The sequence below is a fragment of the Neurospora hispaniola genome (genome assembly GCF_033458365.1).
Source record: "Neurospora hispaniola strain FGSC 10403 chromosome Unknown B0T23scaffold_10, whole genome shotgun sequence".
Taxonomy (NCBI): domain Eukaryota; kingdom Fungi; phylum Ascomycota; class Sordariomycetes; order Sordariales; family Sordariaceae; genus Neurospora; species Neurospora hispaniola.
The window spans coordinates 468,599-488,914 of NW_026944415.1; the positions used below are offsets into that span (position 1 = coordinate 468,599).

Genomic DNA, 20,316 nt, shown 5'->3' on the forward strand with positions numbered 1-20,316 from the left:
GTCAGTCTTTTCGATCTGTACCTCTCCTACTTGTTCATCGGTCAAGTTGCATGATTCGTTGCCGGTTATTGCCAACAGCTTGATCGACGGGACAGCATTGGAACAACCTCAACGACACAACCCCGCCTCATGACAGTGCGGTCCAATGCTACTGGAACGGCGGTGCCTATGCTAATGGTTGTATTCATGAGTCTATAGTGTTATGCCTCTAAGATCTAGGTTATGCTTGTATGTTGTTGGCAAGACCAAGGATTTGTGCGGCCATGTTCCTTCTTTTGTGCGTTCAGGCCCTGTGCAACTTTTGCGTAACAGTCTTCTCAACCTTACTGACAATGCCGTTCAACGGTGGGATCCTGCCCTTATTCTTAGCCAACTGCTCCCGGCCCAGGTTAAAGAACTCGCGGAGGCCGAAACCCTTGTTCCATCCCTTTTCGGTGCGGTAGGCCTCCCTGATTTTGAAGAACATGGAGCCCTGCGACCAAACACTTTGTTAGTATAGTCCTTAACAAAAGGCCAATCCGGAATATTGAAGAAATACTACTCACATCATAGATCCTCCTCAAATCCTCCTTGTCCACCATTCCCTCCTCCTGCACCAACAACCACGTCACCCCAAACTCGAAGATGCCCGCAGCCCAGCCGAACGGGTCCGCAGCGAGCCTGTTCGCCGCTATCATGTTCCAGAGCTCGCCCGCCGACAGCGCGCCCTTGTCGCCCCTGTCCCACTTGCTGAACATGTCCTCAAACGCCTGCGGTACGAAGCGGCCTTCCTTGTCGTACGTGCCCGAGTCCGAGCCGTGCTTGGCCTTGTGGATGGACGGCAGGTACAGCCGGAAATAGGGGTCGGGGATGTAGGAGACACCGAGACGGGTCGGGTACGAGAAGTTGAGGTTGATGACGAGTGTCGCTAAAAAGCAGAAGAAGAGGTTGAAGCCGAGTTCGTAGAAGCCAATGAAGGTATCTTGGGGCCAGATCACGCCGTCCCTGTCGCGGTCCCAGAACAAGCAGTGTTGCTGGAGGACGGTCTGCATGTGCAGAGGTTGGATGTTAGCGAGTGGACTTGAGGGGGGAAATCGGAGACGGAATGGTTTGAGTGACATACGTAGTCCTTGAGGTCTAGGGCGTCGACATATTCGGCACTGCCCTCGGGCTGCTCGGTCGACGGGGCCACGTTCGCGCGAGCGATGCTAGGCTTGTAGATGTCGACGTCAATGTCGATTGCTTGGGGACGTTCGGCCGTGGGAGGACAGTTGGAGACGGCGGTAGCAAAGTCGACGCCTTGTCTGTCGTCGTCGACCTGTTCGTCCTCTCTGGGAATGACTCTGACCGGCATCTTGGTTGATCGCTAGTCTCGTGGGTGTTGGGAAGTATTCTGTGGCCAGGAACGAATGCGGCTTGGTTTTTTAATGATGTTGTCCAAAGAATGATGACACTTCGAGTGGGTGGAAAGAGGGAGGTTGATATAGGTGACGATAAATCGGCAGTTGGAGGTCGGATGGAGGAGACGGACGACACCCTACCGGATCGCCTGAGTGGTGCCTGGTTAGATGTGATAGCGGACTAAAGCTCCATCCAATTGGGTTGGAATGGGCGGGAGTAGCCGGAAGTGGCTGTCATTGCATCGCATCTGTTAAGCGACATCGAAAAAAGAAATGGGATGGCACATGTCGTTTTCCTTGTCTTTGTGTTTATTCGTGGTCCTTGATGGATTTGTTGATGTAGTGACGTCATGGTGAGAGCCCGAATGGAACGAGTACACTGAAAATGGGTCCTTTGAAGGCGGGGTTTAGTGTTGACATGTGCTTGCGCTGACTGGAAGTGATGAGGAGGAACAACAGAAAACGACTGGAGTTGAAATGTCTTTGTGGGCAAATGAACTTTTCCCAATCACCATTGCCGGCAGTTCCCTTGCATGTGAAGATTGATGGCTTGAGGTTGTCTGTCGATCATGTCTTTGTCTCAAAGCCATTGTTAGGTAGTCTTAACTTTGTTTACCTTCCCTTCCAGTACTCCACCATTGATGCCCTGCCGCTATTGAAGTGGCCCGGACCCTTCCACTTTCTTTGGCTTCTAAAGGCCAATTAACGGGCCCTATAAGTGCCGACGTGGAAGTTGCTATAACAGGCACTAACAATTTCTACACAGCGGACTCCCCAAACGAATGGAATGTCCACACACAGGGGCAACTTTCTCATCCATCATAACATTTCACCCGCCCTGGCCCATGTTTCGAATAAACAACCTCCCTTTTTGTCGTAATATGTATCGCAAATCATCCGCAATCCTCTCCTTTACCCGTGTCACACTACCTCCCGCACCGTTGGCGATTCATCCTCCAGAAACGGAAGCCCGGAGACGCAACGGTAAAGTGGCTGGTGACACGACATGTAACGTTGATTTTAATTTGCGCGGGCATTCACCCGGTTGCAAGTTACACGTCAAATGCCTTGGAGGAGCCTAGTCGCGACGCCCTCATATCATCATGAATGAATGTCCAGTATAAGATGCCCTCGTGTAATGTTCCTCGATCGCGACGCTGCGAAGGCCGCAATTTCCCGCTACCTCTAGCAACACCACGGCGCCCATCCACCGTGGGCTCTTCACGATGCAACTGAGGAAGTCTCCAGTAATGCTTCAGGTGTTGTTCGGCGCCATCCTTGGTATTGCCATAACCACTACGGCAGACTCTAGCAGCGCTCTAGTATCAACACCAGGCCAAATAGCACCCGTTCCTGCATGGGACTTGCAGTCATCAACGAAAGCAGCAAGTGATTTGGAAGCTCTCTCTCGTCCAGGCATTGACACATCAGGATGGCTGCATGTCAACACATCCAAGTGCACCCTGATGGGCTGCCTGCTAGAAGCCGGCATCTACAACGACACCGAGCTATTCTACTCGGACAACCTCCGAAGAGTGGACAGCAAGCAGTTTGAGGTCCCGTGGCTGTACCGGCAGGAATTCGGACTGGATCCAGGAGCCGGGAAGTACTTCCATCTTCTCACGCATGGAATCACTTCCCGCGCCGACGTGTATCTGAACGGAAAACAAGTAGCGGACAAGGAGACACAGGCTGGTAGCTATGGAGGCCATACGTACGATATCACTGATCTGGTCGACAAGGACAATGCATTGCTTATCCAGGCACATCCCACGAGCTACTACGCCGACTTTGCGTTGGGCTGGGGGGATTGGAATCCGTGGCCTGCAGACAATGGCACAGGAGTATGGCGAGATGTGGAAGTCAAGCAGACCGGATCTGTTGCTCTTGGACCCCTACGGGTGGTGACCCAGCTTGGAACGCCCTTGGATAGCTCACCCGCAAATGTGATTCTCAAATCCCGTGCCCAGAACTTGGAGAATGAAGAAATAACCATCACCGTTACCGGCACCGTATTCCCAGAAGGCTACACCGGCGAGACACTAACCTGGTCCCAAACCGTCACTCTCCCGCCTCTGTCTACCACAGACGTAACCCTCACTACCACTGTCCAGAAGCCAGCCATCTGGTGGCCAAAGCAATGGGGTTCCCAACCACTTTACAACGCTCAACTCTCCGTCTTCGCTTCCAACAACACCCTCTCCGACCAGGTTTCCGCAGTATTCGGCTTCCGCACCGTCACCTCCCAGCTTAACTCGTACGACGACACCACCTTCTTCATCAACGGCCAACCATTCCAAGTCCTTGGTGCAGGCTACGCCCCCGACATGTTCCTCCGCTTCTCCTCCGCCAAATTCGAATCCGAAGTCCGCTACGTCCTCGACCTCGGCTTCAACACCATCCGCCTCGAAGGGAAGAACGAGCACCCGGAGCTCTATCAGATCGCCGACCGACTAGGCATCATGATTCTCGCCGGATGGGAATGCTGCGACAAATGGGAGGCATGGAGCTACAACCAGGACCTGGCAGTCCCAACCCCAGTCTGGAGCGAAGACGATTACGGTATCGCCAACGCAAGCATGTTCCACGAAGCCGGGATGCTTCAAACTCACCCGAGTATCCTAGGTTATCTCATCGGCAGCGACTACTGGCCGGATTCCAAGGCAGCACCAATGTACATGAGCACCCTAAGACTCCAAGACTGGCAAACACCAGTGCTATCCTCCGCTTCGAAAAGGGGATTCCCCTCCTTCATGGGCTCGCCCGGTTTAAAAATGGAAGGCCCCTACGACTGGGTTCCTCCCAACTACTGGTACGACCGGACTCATCTCGGAGCAGCATTCGGCTTCGGATCAGAACTAGGCGCCGGCGTCGGAACCCCAGACCTATCCAGCCTGCACAAATTTCTTTCTCCCTCTGACCTCACCGACCTCTGGAAGAACCCCAACAAAGACTTGTTCCACATGTCTTCTACAGACACCTCCAGCTTCCGCAACCGCAACATCTACAACTCTGCCCTCTGGAACCGCTGGGGCGCCCCGACTTCTCTCGAGGATTATGTCCAAAAGACCCAAATCACCGACTACGAAGCCACCCGCGCCCAATTCGAAGGGTACGCAGCCAACTGGAACTCCCCCAAGCGGTCTGCGACGGGCATGATCTACTGGATGTTAAACGGTGCTTTTCCGAGCTTGCACTGGTCCATCTGGGACTACTACATGCATCCTGCCGGGGCGTATTTCGGTGCCAAAGTCGGTAGTCGGATCGAGCATGTGGCGTTCGACTACGTCAAGAAGAACGTGGTTCTCATTAACAGGTCGTTGGACAAACAAGGACCAAGAAGTGTCGATATCGAAATGGTAGATCCAACTGGAAAGACACTATACAGCAACACAGTAAAAACGACAACAAAACCGAATACAAGTAGGGAAATCATTTCTATGGCTTCTGCTTTTGAGAATATCAAAGATGTTGTCTTTCTTCGTTTAGTCCTCTCCGACAACTCTCCTAACTCCAATCCAACCTCCAAAGACAGAGCTAAGCAGCAACACCTACTGGCTCTCCAAAAACCTCGACACTCTAGCCTGGGACAACTCCAATTGGTACTACACCCCCGTAAGCGAGTACAGCGACTACACGACATTAAACAAGCTACCTACTGCGAACGTAACGGTAACAGCTTTGTCCAAGGGGCATTCTGAGTACGAGTCTTCGAAGTTGCAGGTGACGTTAGAAAACCATTCTTCCTTCCCCGCCTTCTTCATCAGTCTCAACTTAGTAGATAAAGAAGGGAAGGATGTGGTGCCGGTGATTTGGGATGATAATTACGTGACTTTGTGGCCGAGGGAGAAAGTTACGGTTCAGGTTAGGTCGCTGGAAGGGGCGGGACTGATGCGTGCAGAAGCTGCTGTGAAGGTAGTTGGGAAGAATGTTAGGGGGATGACAGTGATGGTCGGTTAAGGGTCCGGAATTGAAGGTCTTGAACTCCGAAGAGTATTCAAGTTCGGTCATGCCGTTGGAGCGGGGGAACGCAGTGGCTGGCAGACACCTCGGGAATCCGAGACAATGTATCTTATAACATTGCTTGATTTGACATTATTCATAACTTCGTACAGGCTTCTACATAATGCTCAAGGGGCTAACTGCCAGCGAATCGAGCGAGGTGCATCCACGGCATCTCGGATCCGAACACGCCCCATATTTCCGGCTCCGGGTGGCCTGTGCGCCCATGCCGTATGACGTAACTCCCGGGTGATCTGATTCCGGGCCCAGGTCTCTTCTCCGCGCTCCTCCTTTAGCGGACAGTGTATCCACCGTCAATCAAAATATCCGCGCCGGTGGTATAGCTGCTGGCATCGCTGACCAAGTAAACATAGGCACCCTTCAACTCCTTTGCATCGCCGTTCCTGCCCAGCGGAATCATGCTCTTCCACAAGTCCTGCGTCTTCTGGTCAACAAAGTCCGAGAGGCCGGTGTCGATGTAACCGGGCGAGATGCTGTTGACACGGGCAAAGTCGCGCCATTCGTTGGCCAGCGACCGGGCCATGTGGATGCAGCCGGCCTTGGCGACATTGTACGATGTCTGCTCCTGGGGGTAGTTGGCGATGTGGCCGGAAATGGAACTCGTGATGACGAAGGAGCCGCGGCCGCGCTCCTTGAAGTGCGGGCCGACCGCCTTGGCGCAGTAAGCGGTACCGTTGAGGTCCGTTTCGATGACGCGGTCCCATTCCTCCTTGGAGCCGTCGAGGACACCCGACTTGGCTGTGGCGCCGGCGCTGTTTTTGTTTGCGTTAGTATGCGTTCCTAGAGAACCACGGTGGTGGGAGGGAAGAGAAAGGGAGCGTCATACTTGGCAATAAAAGCATCAATCTGGCCGAAATCCGCAATAACGTCCTTGACCAGCTTCTCGCATTCCGCGTAGTCGGCTACGTTCAGCTTGTAGGCCTTGGCCTTGATTCCGTACTCCTTCTCCAGCTCGGCAACGTTCTTTTGAGCGCCCTCGGCCCGCGAGGCGTACGTGATGGCTACTGAGGCGCCCATCTCGGCGCAGCCACGGGCGGCTTCGATACCCATGCCTCGAGGACCGGAAGCGCCGGTGATGACGACGACCTTACCCTTGAGGCTGAAGAGGTCTGAAAGCTTGGAAGCCGAGGGGATGGCGTTGCCTTTGGTGGTGGAGGCCATGGTTGCGGTTTGGAATTTGGGCTTGTATGGGGTTGGTCTTGGTTGTCGATGTGGTTGTGGTTTGGTCAAGATGGTGGTTGAGAAAGTTCTTGGTTGGTTGTGTTGTGGTTTTGAGAAGAGAGGAAGAGATGAGATGCAGATGGGAAGATGCCGTCTGGTAAACGGGGAGCAAGTTGCTGATGCTTTATACGTTCGTACTGCCTGCATGATTGCTAATACCTACATACGTACCTATCTACTTACCGATCACCACTTCTCGTTCGATGTTCAATGTAACCGTGTATGCCACTGCAAGTGTGAATGGGGAGATTTCTTTTGTCATGGTGGATGACGGATGGGACGGCCCTTACATGTAATGATGTCATGATTAGGGGAACTGCAACGCGCATGCCGGTTCGGAAATAGTGGGCACGCTGTATTAGTGTTTCGGGAATGCCTAGGCGTCTGCCTACCTGTTGGTCTGCTAACACTTTTGCGCCTCAAGTAGATGCTTTTCTGATAGGCCACTATTTGCGCTGGGAGGGTCGTGTTATCTTGCTATCTTGGCCCTCACTGCTCCTGCATCCGGATACAGATGCGTGTGCATAACCGAGCCCACATTGAGCTCACTCGGTGGGGTTTGGTGGTGGTGAACGTGGACGCCCGCCAACATTTGCTTTTGCTGATTTCCCTCTTGGCTGCTTTATAATCTCGGTGTCACTAACAAGATCATGATGGGAAGTGTGAATGATTGTGATAGCCAGCTGCAATGGCCGCTGTTTCCCAAGACTGCCAAGATCCATCTCAATGGTTCTGTAGCTGCTTCCCCTGAATTCTGTCGTTACACGTGTACTTGCATCGGCAAGAATGAAGTCCGTGATCACGAACGGCAGGACCCAAACGACGGCAACTGAAATCACTGCAGGGACCACGGGCGCGGATCTTCCCGTCGCCGAACGCAGGCACCTTTCAGTCCTTCCTGCGACCTCTCGGCTTCCAATGAAGACTCACTTCCCCAAACCTTCACTCCTCCTTCCCATGTTGTCAGTCAATCAGCCACCTCTGAGCCGCCCGTATGCAACCATCGTTGGACACACACACACTACACTTATACAGTTCTAGTTATTTCCCATAAAAGTCAACGACAACCCCTCCGCCATCACACAGAGCACGGCGCCAGGTGATTGGCTGAGATACCCTTTGCTTCCATAGCATAAACGCAACATACAGTGTGACTGTACCGCCGTGGTGAACCTCGCTTACAGGAATACTGCCTCCATTAGTTACGACCTTGTGGCGCCCAGAACCCTCTTCCATGTATATCGCCGTTCTCATCATCCTCTGGGTCCTCACTTTGCTAAATAAAGAGAAATCCCATCTCAACCAACCCAAGATGGACTATGGCTACCTCCCTACCTACCTACCTACCACGACCTCACCTTTTTCAGATCTTCGAGCCCGTTATACCTGGCACACACATAGACAAGGTCAGAAGAAACCAGAACTGAAAGAACGACTCTGAACGAAGCCATGACAAGCGTAGACTAGGTAACAACAGTAACGATACAACCTAGCTATTTACGACCTTTATCTCCGCAGTCTGCAATCCAGTCCTATCAAAAGACTTCTATCTTTCAGGGTGCACTTTCACATTCAAGGGCTCGCTGTCTGCTGTGAAGAAGTAAGATCTGAATCGTTTGATTTGGCTGGTAGTCCGAATTGAGTGGGGTAGTTTGCAGAACATCAGGGCATTGTCCTTTCGTCTTGCACATTACCTACACTACACCTAGGTTTGTGGCAGGTTTGGGGCAAGTCCGGAGCAGGTCCGAGGCAGCCCGGCAGATCAACGGTTGGTATTTATTCATCCCTGGACAGTGGACAGTGGACTGTGAACAAGGGAACTGCATACCTTCCGAAGAAGGACAGGAAGGGAGAAGAGAATTGAAATGACATGCATAGAGAGGTGGGGGGAGGGGAAGGAGGAAGAAGAGGAAGAGGTTACTTGGGATTGAGCATCCTTAGTTCTGATAGTTGGACTTGTTAAAATGTCCTTTTCTTTTTTCTTCTTCTTTTTCTTTTTTTTTTTTTTTTTTTTTTTTTTTTCTTGGCTTTGTTGTATCGTTGTGTGTCCAGCAAAGAGACATGACTGTATGTTAAGTGTCAACGGGATGAGAAACAGATTATCTATCTATCTAATTTTCAATGATGCGACTGTTTTTGGTTCGTTGTTGAGAGCATAAGTACATTGGTATATGCCGGGGATGACAATGGTTGGATTCTGGAAGCCCCGATTCTGGTTTCGGAAAGGCTAATTAGGTGATGAGACGGGTAATGGAGATGATTGTGACAAAAAAAAAAAAAAAAAAAAAAATCGCTGTGCTTCTGGACGGAGTTGGTAGTGTGGCTGCCGCTTTGATCCATGGCATTCGTTGGTGTTGCGCTGTTCAACCTCTAAAAAGGGCGGGAGGAATAAATTGGATGGTCGCATGAAAAGGCGTTGTTGATGTTGGATATTCTCTAATAAATTTGGTTGACAAAAAGGGCTTTGATGTACATATAGATGCCCGCGGATGCATGAAACTCCGATAGCTTCCGTACATAGTTCGATTCTTCCTCGGGTTCCCGTATTTGGTCGGTCATCACCAGGATCTCTTTAACAACTTGTGCATGCTTACTGTAACCATCGGATATCAACGGCAAGCGATGCCATAGGATTCGCCGCTGGCTTGGGCTGCCATCCAATGTCAGACGGGATCGATCTGGCGTAACACAAAGACCACACATAACTTCGGCGTCAATGGACCAACAACGGTTACACTACTTCTGCTGTCAGCAGTCAGCATGCACGCCACCGGCGCATTCGGTACCATTCCTTGCGTCACACACCTTATTTCAACGACACGACACGACCCGACACACATCTTTGACCCTTTCATGATTTTTTGTTTTCTTTCAATTGTTTTCTCATTCATAAACTAGCAATTACAATTTACATAGCTAGCGGCGGGTATAATACATCCATCCATCCATCTCTTTTGCTTTTTGTTATTTTTAAAAGAGAGAAAAAAATTTACTCATCCTTGATGTGAAGGACAGCCTTGCCAAAGTTCTCGCCCTTGAAGATACCGACAAGACCCTTGGGGGCGTTGTCGATGCCCTCGGTGATGTGGAGCTTGAACTTGACGGAGCCCTCGGCGATCCACTTGGAGAGCTGCTCCTGGTGCTCCTTGGCGTACTTGGGGCCAAAGTCCTTGTCGAAGACGATGAAGCCGCGCATCGTGAGGCGCTTGGCGACGACCTGGATGAGGTTCTTGACGCCGTAGGCCTCTCCGGGCTTGACGTTGTATTGGGAGATCTGGGTGACAATTGCGGTTAGTACAAGTGGAATAAGGAAGCAGGGGGAAACGAAGAAAAAGAAAACTCACCATGCCGCAAGCGACAATGCGACCAAACGTGTTGAGGCACTCGAGGGCAGCGTCAAGGTGCTCACCACCGACGTTCTCGTAGTAAATGTCAATACCCTGAGGAGCCAACCTCTTGAGGGCATCGAGCGGCTTCTCCTTCTTGTAGTTGAAGCCGCCATCGAAGCCGAGCTCGTTGATGATGAAGTCGAGCTTCTCGTCGGCGCCGACGGAGCCGATAACCTTCAAGCCCTCGCGCTTGGCGATCTGGCCAACGACCTGGCCGACAGCACCGGCAGCACTGCTGATGAAGATGGTCTCGCCGGCCTTGGGCTGGCCAATCTCCTTGTACGACGACCAAGCGGTCAGACCGGGCATGCCGAGGGGACCGAGGAAGAGGCCGAGGTCCTTGAAGCCGTACTTGTTGTCGATCTTGGTCTGGACAACCTGGCCGACGATGCCGCCCATGACGGAGCCGACCTCGGTCTTGGTGAGGGCGGCATACTCGGCAATGGGCAGGTGGGCAACAACGAGGTCACCGGGCTGGTAGTCGGGGTTGTCGGACTTGAGGACCTTGGCGACGGTGTCGTTGGTGACGGGGCCGCCGAGCTGGTAAGCGGGAGCGTAGGACTTGATGCTGGCGTCACGCATGCGGCCGCGCTGGTAGGGGTCGAAGGAGGCCCAGAGGATGGAGACGGTCATACCGCCCGGGGGAGGAGCGGCATCGGGGTCGAAGCCACGGTCCTCGACGACGAGGTGCTCACCGGGGACGGGGTATCCCTCGGGGATCTTCTTGAAGACAAGAGTCTTGTTGTGGGTGGGAGCCATTTTGATGTGTTGTGTGTGTGATTTTTGTCGGGGTGGTTTTGAAAAGGGCGACGAACAGACACCAAACAGACTGGACCATGGGATTTATATCAACAAGAGCAAGAAGGGCCCGAACACACGGTGGACAGCGTCAACAGTGGGGACATTGCTCGGATCGACTGGAGACAGTTTTGCTGATAAAGCACGTTTTCGATGGGACGATTGGAATCATGAAGAAATGGTGACGTGGGGCAATCGATTCGGAGACTTTCCAGCGGCCACGGCCTAGTGTACGATCCGCCCCTGTGGGCTGCTTCCTGGGATTTGTTGCCTCGGATCATGATGCACTCAGACACCGCCAAAAAGGAGGCTGTTTCATGGGTCTAAATACTACCTACTTGTAGTCAAGCGGTGTTGTTTGTTGTGTTGTATTGTCGTGGTGATGCTGTGGGTGATGGTTGCCCAGCAATTGCGCCATTCATTGTTCAGTTCAGTTGTTGGCTTGATAAGCTGCTATCGTCAATGACCTGTATTTCCAAGCAATCCAATCATAGCAAGGAGTGGTCTGTGTTCCTTCCGAGTCCCAATTGACATCTCGGAGCTGCTCTCTCGCTGTTCAATTGGTTCTTTGGAGCTCCGGAGCTTCCAGCTTGCACTGTAGAGGTTTGCAATCGCTGGGCTGAGAAGTGAGAACTCAATCGCCGGAAGGAGCCCCGCGCGCGGGGGGGCCGCCCTTTCCGCTGCCCTGGGATGTCGCCAAGTACCGAGGCATCTCCGGGGGGGGCATTTAAGCTTGTCTCTTCACCGTCCGTTTCACCAACGAATTTCCCCTGCCCGTCCGCTTCTCCATTCTGATTTCTAAGCACACCACAACACGAGTTTTATGCAGGATCTTAAACCTCGGCTTGTACCGCTGTACAAACACTAAAATATACCCCGTCCCTCGTATCACTACCGATTCCGACTGGTGAAACAATCATGTATGTACCGCGGATGGGCTATGTGCATTGTGCAACCTCGGGAAGCTCCTTCTGTTTGGTTTCAGAACTTTGACAGGCCACGGTTGTTTACATTACGTCATGAACTATGGATTTCCCCGGCAGCTTCCGGCAACCGGGCTTCCGGCAGGCACTGATGATAACCTGCGACAACTGACACCCTAACCCTCTCTACTTCTTTCTTTCCTCTTCCTTTTCTCTCCTCTTCCATGTTCCCCAACACAACGACCTCAATGCGCAAACCTGAAATCCAACCTCCGACTCCCTTGCACCTTGGTCGTCTTGATATACTCGGCCTTTTGCTCCTCCGTCAGCCCATTCCACACTTTATCCTTCTGCTTATTCCTCCACACATAGTACGCCTTGGTGAACAAAAACACGCCAATCGCCAGCAAGTTGATCACCACCAGCTTGGTGTTGCCATCATGGTAGTACGGTTTGTCGTAGTCCAAGTATATGAAATTGGCCACCACATTGCCTAGCTGGACCGACATGTTGTACAGCGCCGCCGACACGCTGCGGGCCCCGACATTGTTGGCGTTTTTGGACGTCCAGGCTACGAGGATGGCGTGGCAGTAAGGGTACGACAGGAGGACGGACATGAGCGCATACGTCCCCCAGGCGTTTTCGATCAGACCGGGCCAGAACCTGAGCGCCAGGATGCAGGGGAGTGTCCAGAGGCATTGAAGCATGGCCACAAAGGTTCGCTCCTTGAGAATGTCGGAGAGCCGGGTGAGGAGGAGGAGGGTGATGATGTGGACGACAGACTGTTTTCCCGTCTTGTCAGCATTTGGCATCCCTAAGGAACATGAAAGGGATAAACTCACCGATGGAATCACCAGCAGATTCGTATTAAACGCGCTAAACCCCAGCCTCCTCAGCGTCAAAGTCAAATAATAGTTCACCGGCGTTTGCGGAATATACGCCACCAGCCCAATCGCATACAGCGGCCAGAGATCATAGTCCTTCAGAGTCTCCCACAGCCTCTTGGGCGTAATGGCCTCGCGGTTGTGCATATCGCCCTTGGACGGATCGTCTCTCAGCACGCGGTTAACGACAATGGAGACTTCGCGGTCCGTGAACCACCCGTTGGGGCGAAACCACGTCTTGGTCTGCACGGCCGAGGCGGGCATCATGAAAAAAGAGGCCAGGCCGATGCAAAGCGTGATGAGCCCTTCGACCAGGAACATCCATTGCCAGCCTGCCCAGCCGTTGATGCCGCGCATGTGCAGGAGGCCAAAGGCCATCAGACTGGTGATGATGGAGGTGGTGGAAAGGGTGGTCCAGAAGTAGGAGAGGCGGATGGGAAGCTCGCGCGAGGTGTAGAAGTAGGAGAGCCAGAGGACAATGTCGGGGATGAAGCCGCCCTGGTGATTGTGTCAGTTGTTAGTGACCTCCTTGGATGTGGATGGGGAAGGTCACTGCAGGTAAGGAGACAAACCTCGATAAGACCCAACAAACACCGAGTAGCGAAGAAACTGCCCCTTCCATTCAACGAACACTGCGAAATCGCAACGACAGACCACAGCACAATTTGAATCGGAATCCACCGATCTGGACCAAGCTTCTTCGACAGCAACTGAGACGGCAGTTCAGCACATAGGAACGACACCAGAAAAATGACGTTGCCGTAGTTATAATCTGTCATGTTGTCAGCCTCATCTTCTTTCACCCCCTCTCCTTCCCCCCTTCTTTTTTCAACTTTCTTTTTCTTTTTCTTCTTCTCTCTCCCGCTTCCCCTTTTTCTTGTTCCCAACCCACCCCCAAATATAGCACAGATGACGGGAACTCACCATTCGTATCCAACCCCAAATCATCCAACATCCCATCCGCCAACGCCTGGCTCAAATTCCCCCGATCGACCTGCAGCGCAAAAAACATGACTATCGCCCACGCACACGCCCGGAAATCAATCTTGCGAATGATTGCTTTCTCTTCTTCTTCTGTCCAGGTCACGCTCGGGTCGAACACCGCGCGGCACTCGTAGTCGGCTTCTTCGTAGACTTTGCGCCAGTGCGCGGCGACGACGGGGTCCAGAAAGGGGTTTCGTGTGAGGTCGGCGTATTCGGAGGCTTCGGAGAGGTCTGAGGAGGAGGAGGAGGAGAAGTTGAGGTTCTTGGTGTCGGGGGATGGGGAGATCACGGTGCCGTAGGATGAGGGTTTCTTTTCGTCGGTGGGGGTTGGGAGAGCGGAAGAGGTGGAGGAGATGGAAGAGTCGTGGTCGGGGGAGCTGGAGCTCCCGCCTGAGCCAGAGCCTTGGTAGGGTGGTGGTAGTGGCTGTTGTGGTGGTTGTGACATGGCTGTTGAGTCGGTTGGATGTCTGGTCGTGTGGTGTCGTTATGGGAGTAGGAGAGATCAGACCGTGGGAGCACAAAGTCTGAAGGCCGCACACGACTAATTTCTTACAGATCGGACGGGCAAAGACTGGATGGACCCTGAGACGAGACGAGATGAGATGCGATGAAATACGATGAGAGGTACCGACAGGAACCTAAAGTGAGGCTCAAGTGTCGAGAGAAAGATGTCGAAGGGATGTTAATAGTAGGTACATACAGCCTATGTCTGACAAGACTACAGGAAGATTCGAAACGAAACGAGACGACAAGTAACATGCGAACACATTGTCTGGATAGTTGGGAAGGGCTTATATACGACGTGCTCTTGGGTTACCTCTGTTCCCGCCTCTCTTCTTCCTTCCGTTCCCACCATTCAGAGGGGTGAAATATCCTACCTTGATTGCGTGATGGCTACCTACCTACTTATCAGCCCAGTTGGCGGGTTGGTAGGTTAGCGGGTTATCGCTCGCAAAGTTCACTTCCACCTGAGGAATCATGATGGGGGTCGGCACTAGGAACAGCAACTTTCGGGCCGCCTGTTCGCCACTTTTCTTTGCCCTATCTGTGGACTACCGTTGACGTTATTTGATAGCGCTGACCTACATACCTCTAGACTTCCAGAGCGACAGGGGAATGGGAGCATGGCACGCATAAGAAGAAGCGGAAGAAAAGCGCAAGTGGGAAAAGCGTGGGGTCGAAAACCGTATCAACAACCGTACCGAACCCGGGAAACCACTACCGCCTACCACCTACCGCTTAGATGGACGTTGGCATTGGCAATCACCGTAGAAGAGACTCGGTTGGTCAATGGTATTTCGCTGCTGACTATCTGTATGCCCTACCCGGGTTCTGAACGGGGACGGGGACGCGGAGAGTGCCCGGTGGAACTGTAGAAGTGGACGTGAGCAGCGAGAAACAGCTATCTATGTCGTGATTCCTTTCCGGGATGAGACGACTTCGTTGGGCTCGGAGTGACTAGACTATAGGGGGATAGTTTAGAGATCCTGCACGCATCCCGCATTCCGCATCCCGGTCGATAGGTAGGTACATTTAATCTGGGATGGCTCCTCTTTGGGAGAGGTGCTAGATGACGGCGAGTCGGGGGTTAATGTTCTAGACTACCTACTTAGTAGACTGCAGTCTGTTTGTTGGTTTAATCGTGGTTAGATGAGATGGTTGGGGGGTGTTGTTCACAACCCAACCGGGACTGAAGAGGCAACACTGGCGATAGGAGTCAGGTACCTCCCGTCCATCTTCATGAGGCGAAAAAAAAAAGGAAAAAAAAAGGCTAACATCATACAAGCAGCCAAACGACCTCACCATGCAACTCTTGACGAAGCTAGTTGAAAACAAAATGCAAGCTCGAAGCATTCACAAGCCTTGGCATGCACGAATTACACCCACGTTGTCGCAAGCCGGCCGTTCAGTTCTCGTTACCTACCTTACCAACATGGAAACTACCTACGAATGGCGAGCCATGGTGGTGGATGGTGCAATCAAATAGTTCCCGTTATTGTGTGGGAGCTTCGCCAGTGATGTACGGTCGTGGGGGCTGTTCGTCAACCCCCTGGAGTATGGCACCATCGCGACCCCACTCGCTGGGTGTGTCAGCCAAAATGGTACTCAAGGCAAGGCGACAACACTACGTCCGGAATGGGTCGGAGGCATGAAAAACAGAGAGAGAGGGGGGGGGGGGGGGGGGGAAAGAAGGAATGAAAGGGGTTTGTTTTATAAAGGAGCTTCGAATTTCCGGCCAAATTTCTCCATGTCTGGTCTTTTTCGGTTCTTGGACTCTTTGACAGCACAAGTGTGCCGGCCTCTTTCGACACATCCAGATCCCCTCTGAGTCCTGTGATTGATTGACTTTGACAACTGAAATAAACACCCTGCCCTTCATCCTTCCCACTCACTACCATCCGCGGCTTCCCCCTCTTCCTGCTGCCTCTCCTTCCTTTCACGCCGTTTCCTAGCCTTCTTGATCTTCTTACCAACCAACCTCATCGTCTCATCACGGAACTCTCGATCCTTCCGCTTCCTCAACCGTCCCCTGTAATCCTTTCTCTCCTCCTCTTGCACTTCCTTCCCCAGCAGAGAATCCGGGACTGTCCGGAACATATTTTCCGCTCGTCGGTCTATCTCCCTCTCCTCTGCTGCACGCTTCTCCTCCAATTCCCTCATCTTATCCGTTTTCGCCAGACGAGCGTTCTCATGCTCGTGACCGTACTCGACCACGACCTTGTATGCCGGCCCATTCAGCGACTCCATCATTACTTGCATCTCATTCTCCGCATCCTTTTCCCGGATTCGTCTGGTCCGGAACGGCATGTGGTAGTGCCTCAGATCTGGCGGTCGGACCGTTGCGATGCTGATCTGATTTGCAGCAACGGGAGGTTCATTCTCCCGGAACGTTTCGACATGGGACTCGGCTTCCTCTAGCAACTGGTCCTCCAAGCCAGCCACACTGTTCAAACGACCCGGCTTTTCGTCTTCAGTAAATCGAGCGTTGCCCTTCCATTCGGTAACCTCACCGTCTGGCCCCGTGCTCTCAAACCAGCGGATCGCGTCGATGAGCTCATCAGAGTAAGGACCGCCTCGACTTTGAGCAAAGGGCGCCAAGTCGTAAGTCTCGGAATTGAACCAGTTCTTTTGGCCTCTCATTTGGATGTCATATAATCCTGGGCGACGTCTGTCAAGTAGGATTCGTCGCAACAGCTTTCCCATGGCATAGATATCCTGCCACGTATCCGGCTCTTCCATTTGCCAGACTCGATCCCTGGGGCTCACGCCATATCTAGCCTCTAGAATGCGATCCTTGGGTAACGTTAAACGGCCAAAGTGAATGATACCATTGTCGTGAGGCTCTTCGCCTTTCCTTGCCGCGTTATCAAAGTTGGTCAGCACCACGCGCGGAAGTCGGCCATCCATGCTCTCCTCGTACCCTTCCTCGCCATATTCCGGCCAATGCAGCATGATGTTGTCCATGGTCAACCATCGGTGGCAAACTGGCTGCCAGTTGCGGGGTATCCTTTCTCCGTCCTCGTTGCGTTCGTTCCCCTGGCGTTCAACGCCCCAGTGCAGATAGAGCAGGGCTCGCGAGAGCTGCTCAATGAGGTGCCAGATGAACGGTTCCTCCACGCACCGGGCACGTTCACCTTCTCCCCAGTTGATACGCATGATTGCATGCTCGAGCGAGCCGCCGTTCAGGTATTCGTAGTACAGAGAGGCGTTGTAGACTTCCTCTGTGGCCCTGCCATCTTTCTCCACCATGCCATGGTCCAGATGCCCATACATCTGGTCGTGAGGAAATCCGTAGGCGTACAATTTCTGGAAATAGGGTTCATCCGGGAGGCGAACCTCTACACGCGGGTCGCGGTGGTCGCCACTAATCCGAGCAAAACGAATATCCCCAGGGATTGGGTGGGCGTACATCTGCAAACGCCGTGGCAGGCGTTGTCGTATGTCCTTCCGCTCAGGGTACAAGGTCGCCAGGTCGGAACGCTTCAGGTACTTGCGTACGCGCTTGTTGATGACCAATTCTTCGGTATACAAGTCATGGACAAGGAGAAGTCGGTTGAGTGGAGCAAGCTGTTGGATGAGAAGGAATCCCCTTGTGCCGAGGCTTCGCGCGCGTGCCTGAAGCCACTTGTAGCTCTGGATTTGATTGATAGCGATGTCACCGCCATTCCATTCATTTTCTTCCTGAGGGGCTAGATCCCAATGAGCGACGGGAAAGAGAATGGACCAGTGAAACATATCCCCGGCCTGGGTCGGACGCTGTGGCTCTGGTGATGCAGCAGCATCTGTTCTTCTTCTTCTTCTGGAAGGCATGTTGTGGTGAGTGGTCTGCGTTGCTTCGGTCTAGGATTTGCGAAGAAAAATGGATCAGGTTACGGGAGCAAGTAGTAGTTGTGCATTTGCCTGGAGTTGAGCTCACGAAGCTTTATGGGCATCGTTCTAGTGGAGACATCCTTTGTATCCTGCTATCCGCTTTCGGTGTCGAGGCGTCCAAGCAACAAAGGATGTTGGGTGGTCCGCACCAACTGTATTTACAACAATCAACAAAGGGAGCCGGTACCAAACCCAAAACGAATCAAGAACCTGCACGTGTTCCAGTCCGGTCAGCACCTATCGAGTAGACAATTGCTTTCTTGGTCAACAGAACCCTTGGAAGACCAAGGGATGAATCGCACATAGAGGGCCGAAAGCTGTTTTGGATTTGCCGAGTACCTCTAGGTCGATGCACCTTTGTACGACTCCCAACACCCAGATAGTGCGAGTTTGTTTGTCGCATCGGCTCATATATTTAAAGACCTTTTAGCGATGCAATGAGGTTGACGATATGATGAGGTTGGCGATGGATAGGATCAATGCCCTGAAGGCTTGGTGCACTGTCAAAATTACTGACGGCGCGACTGATATTCATGCGCATGAATGTTTCGAACATTCCTTCGTCGGGAATCTTCACACAAAACGGTGGATCTTTCATCTCGACTCCTGTGCACTCGTCTGGGCTAGAAGACTCTTTTCCTGGAGATTCCAGCTGCGACTTCTCAGAGCGTTCCGGCAGGGAAAGACTGGGAGAGCGAGGCGCTTCTGCTTGTAGCTCAGACGAGTAGGTGATATGTGTTTGGTGGAGTGAGATTGTGTCTGGAGTCAAAACGGGTGCGTGTAGAATAAAGGGGTGGTCTGGCAAGTTAAGTGTCTCTTCAAGCCATGCGCGATATGCGATCAGGCACCGCAGAAAGTCGGGCCGTTCGCCTTCGGCTTTCGACAGACTCTGTGTGCAATGATTGGGCTTTACCAGGCTCGATTGCGTAGAGTGCCTTGGCTCAAACATGCTTAAGTTGCGAATATCCGAAGACGAACGGTCCGAGTTTTTGCGGTAATCCTCCTGTCCTGGGACACTAGAGGTAGTGAACCCTGAACCAACACGGACCACAGTTGACATCACTGCCCTCTGCAAGAAGAGGGCGAGCTTCGACTCTCCAATCACTGCAGTCTCTGCCGTGCTGTTCAGAGGCCAGTGTCTTCCTTCTGTGGCATCCAAGTCGAGCTCGCCTCCAGGTCCATCAAGTTCGACGCTGCCGATGATCGGTTTTCCAGGTGCCGAGGGAAGTCCCCCGTCTGTCCACCTTGCGATCCCCCGTTGATAGCATAGCACCTTCGGGCCATATTCTTGTATCACAGCTGTGGCGAGGTGCGTGAGGACTGTGCTGAGCGTTGTCTTCTCCGGATAATCCTTCCCTCTACGCAGAATGAGCCTGTAGGCATTCAGGACCTCCTCGAGATGCACAACACTAAACATGATGTCCCCCAGCAACTCGTACAGCAGCCGATACTTGGGATCAATGTTCGAGAAAAGGATCATCCACTCGAACAACTGCAGCACATCCCGAGTATCCTCCCAGTCCACTACCACCGCTTCACCACTTCCGCACGCGACGACCCCTTTCTGAGCCAGCACCACTTCCTGCACGATCAAATATAGATTGGGCGTGACAGTCATGGGGAAGTAGTCGGGATGGATCGTAGGAAGGGGCTCATCGGGGGACGGGATGCCCCAGATGTAGGACACGGCTCGGAAGGGAGGCGGTGATGCGGAGAGGGGGACATGACTGAGGAAGAGGGTGACAACTGGCGACGCAAAATTGGACGTTGAGGGTGCCTTGTGGGTTGTGTCGAAAGTTAAAAGCCGGATGTCCTGTGTTGTGCGGTTGAGTGGTTTGTGTGGGGATCTTAGGACCATGTCGGCGATATCGTAGGGGTTTGGCCCGCAGTCACGGAGCGGGGAGGACGGGACGAAGGTTGAATCAAGATGAAGCTGGGTGGTTCAAATTCATTCCGGGTGCCGGCAAGATGATTTGATCCAAACTTCAAGTATCGATGGCAGCAGGAAAAAAGACTTACGTCCTTCAAGTCCAAGCGAACGCTCTTACGGCTCATATATTGGGCGCTGAAGAGGACGGGGAGCAATTCGGCGCGATGGTCTCCCGTCCAGTCCCTGCCCACAGTAAGACAGTAAGGTTACCTGCGGCGCTTGCTTGCCGCTGGCCCACACATTCGCGTGGTCATCACGACGCGGAGGATCCATGCCACGATGGCCAAGCTTGTTGTTTGCCAATCATTGAGAGAAGGAAAACAAAAATGATGCGACATGCGCCCAAAAAACATCATGGATGTAGTTGGAGCTTAGAAACGTGAGCGGTAAGTAAAAGTGATGACAAAAAGAAGA

The 20,316-nt window shown here is 52.7% G+C and overlaps 7 protein-coding genes across 7 annotated transcripts; 1 reads left to right on the forward strand and 6 right to left on the reverse strand.

Moving 5' to 3' along the window:
- Positions 1-56: 56 nt before the first annotated feature.
- B0T23DRAFT_44060 (Caleosin related protein-domain-containing protein) lies at positions 57-1,446 on the reverse strand. The gene is made up of 3 exons (XM_062840734.1): positions 1,103-1,446; positions 546-1,025; positions 57-472 (listed from the first exon to the last, which is right to left on the reverse strand). The coding sequence occupies exons 1-3, from the start codon at positions 1,331-1,333 to the stop codon at positions 284-286; spliced, it is 900 nt and encodes a 299-aa protein (XP_062688150.1). The 5' UTR covers positions 1,334-1,446; the 3' UTR covers positions 57-283.
- Positions 1,447-2,605: 1,159 nt separating this feature from the next.
- Positions 2,606-5,646, forward strand: B0T23DRAFT_436200 (glycoside hydrolase superfamily; the record flags this gene model as incomplete). Its single annotated transcript, XM_062840565.1, has 2 exons — positions 2,606-4,867; positions 4,911-5,646. 2 exons carry the CDS (start codon positions 2,606-2,608, stop codon positions 5,337-5,339), a joined length of 2,691 nt encoding a protein of 896 aa, XP_062688151.1. The 3' UTR covers positions 5,340-5,646.
- Positions 5,647-5,673: 27 nt separating this feature from the next.
- B0T23DRAFT_408343 (L-xylulose reductase) lies at positions 5,674-6,563 on the reverse strand (the record flags this gene model as incomplete). The annotated part of the gene is made up of 2 exons (XM_062839285.1): positions 5,674-6,154; positions 6,229-6,563. The coding sequence occupies 2 exons, from the start codon at positions 6,561-6,563 to the stop codon at positions 5,674-5,676; spliced, it is 816 nt and encodes a 271-aa protein (XP_062688152.1).
- Positions 6,564-9,514: 2,951 nt separating this feature from the next.
- Positions 9,515-11,264, reverse strand: B0T23DRAFT_347092 (uncharacterized protein). Its single transcript, XM_062835984.1, has 2 exons — positions 9,968-11,264; positions 9,515-9,897 (listed from the first exon to the last, which is right to left on the reverse strand). The coding sequence occupies exons 1-2, from the start codon at positions 10,769-10,771 to the stop codon at positions 9,613-9,615; spliced, it is 1,089 nt and encodes a 362-aa protein (XP_062688153.1). The 5' UTR covers positions 10,772-11,264; the 3' UTR covers positions 9,515-9,612.
- Positions 11,265-11,978: 714 nt separating this feature from the next.
- On the reverse strand, positions 11,979-14,046 carry B0T23DRAFT_457136 (major facilitator superfamily domain-containing protein; the record flags this gene model as incomplete). The annotated part of the gene is made up of 4 exons (XM_062841277.1): positions 11,979-12,515; positions 12,576-13,115; positions 13,190-13,389; positions 13,542-14,046. The coding sequence occupies 4 exons, from the start codon at positions 14,044-14,046 to the stop codon at positions 11,979-11,981; spliced, it is 1,782 nt and encodes a 593-aa protein (XP_062688154.1).
- Positions 14,047-15,962: 1,916 nt separating this feature from the next.
- B0T23DRAFT_44124 (uncharacterized protein) lies at positions 15,963-18,149 on the reverse strand. The gene has a single exon (XM_062840763.1). The coding sequence runs from the start codon at positions 17,910-17,912 to the stop codon at positions 15,978-15,980; it is 1,935 nt and encodes a 644-aa protein (XP_062688155.1). The 5' UTR covers positions 17,913-18,149; the 3' UTR covers positions 15,963-15,977.
- Positions 18,150-20,286, reverse strand: B0T23DRAFT_44123 (uncharacterized protein). The gene has a single exon (XM_062840761.1). It carries the CDS (start codon positions 19,828-19,830, stop codon positions 18,388-18,390), a length of 1,443 nt encoding a protein of 480 aa, XP_062688156.1. The 5' UTR covers positions 19,831-20,286; the 3' UTR covers positions 18,150-18,387.
- Positions 20,287-20,316: the final 30 nt, after the last annotated feature.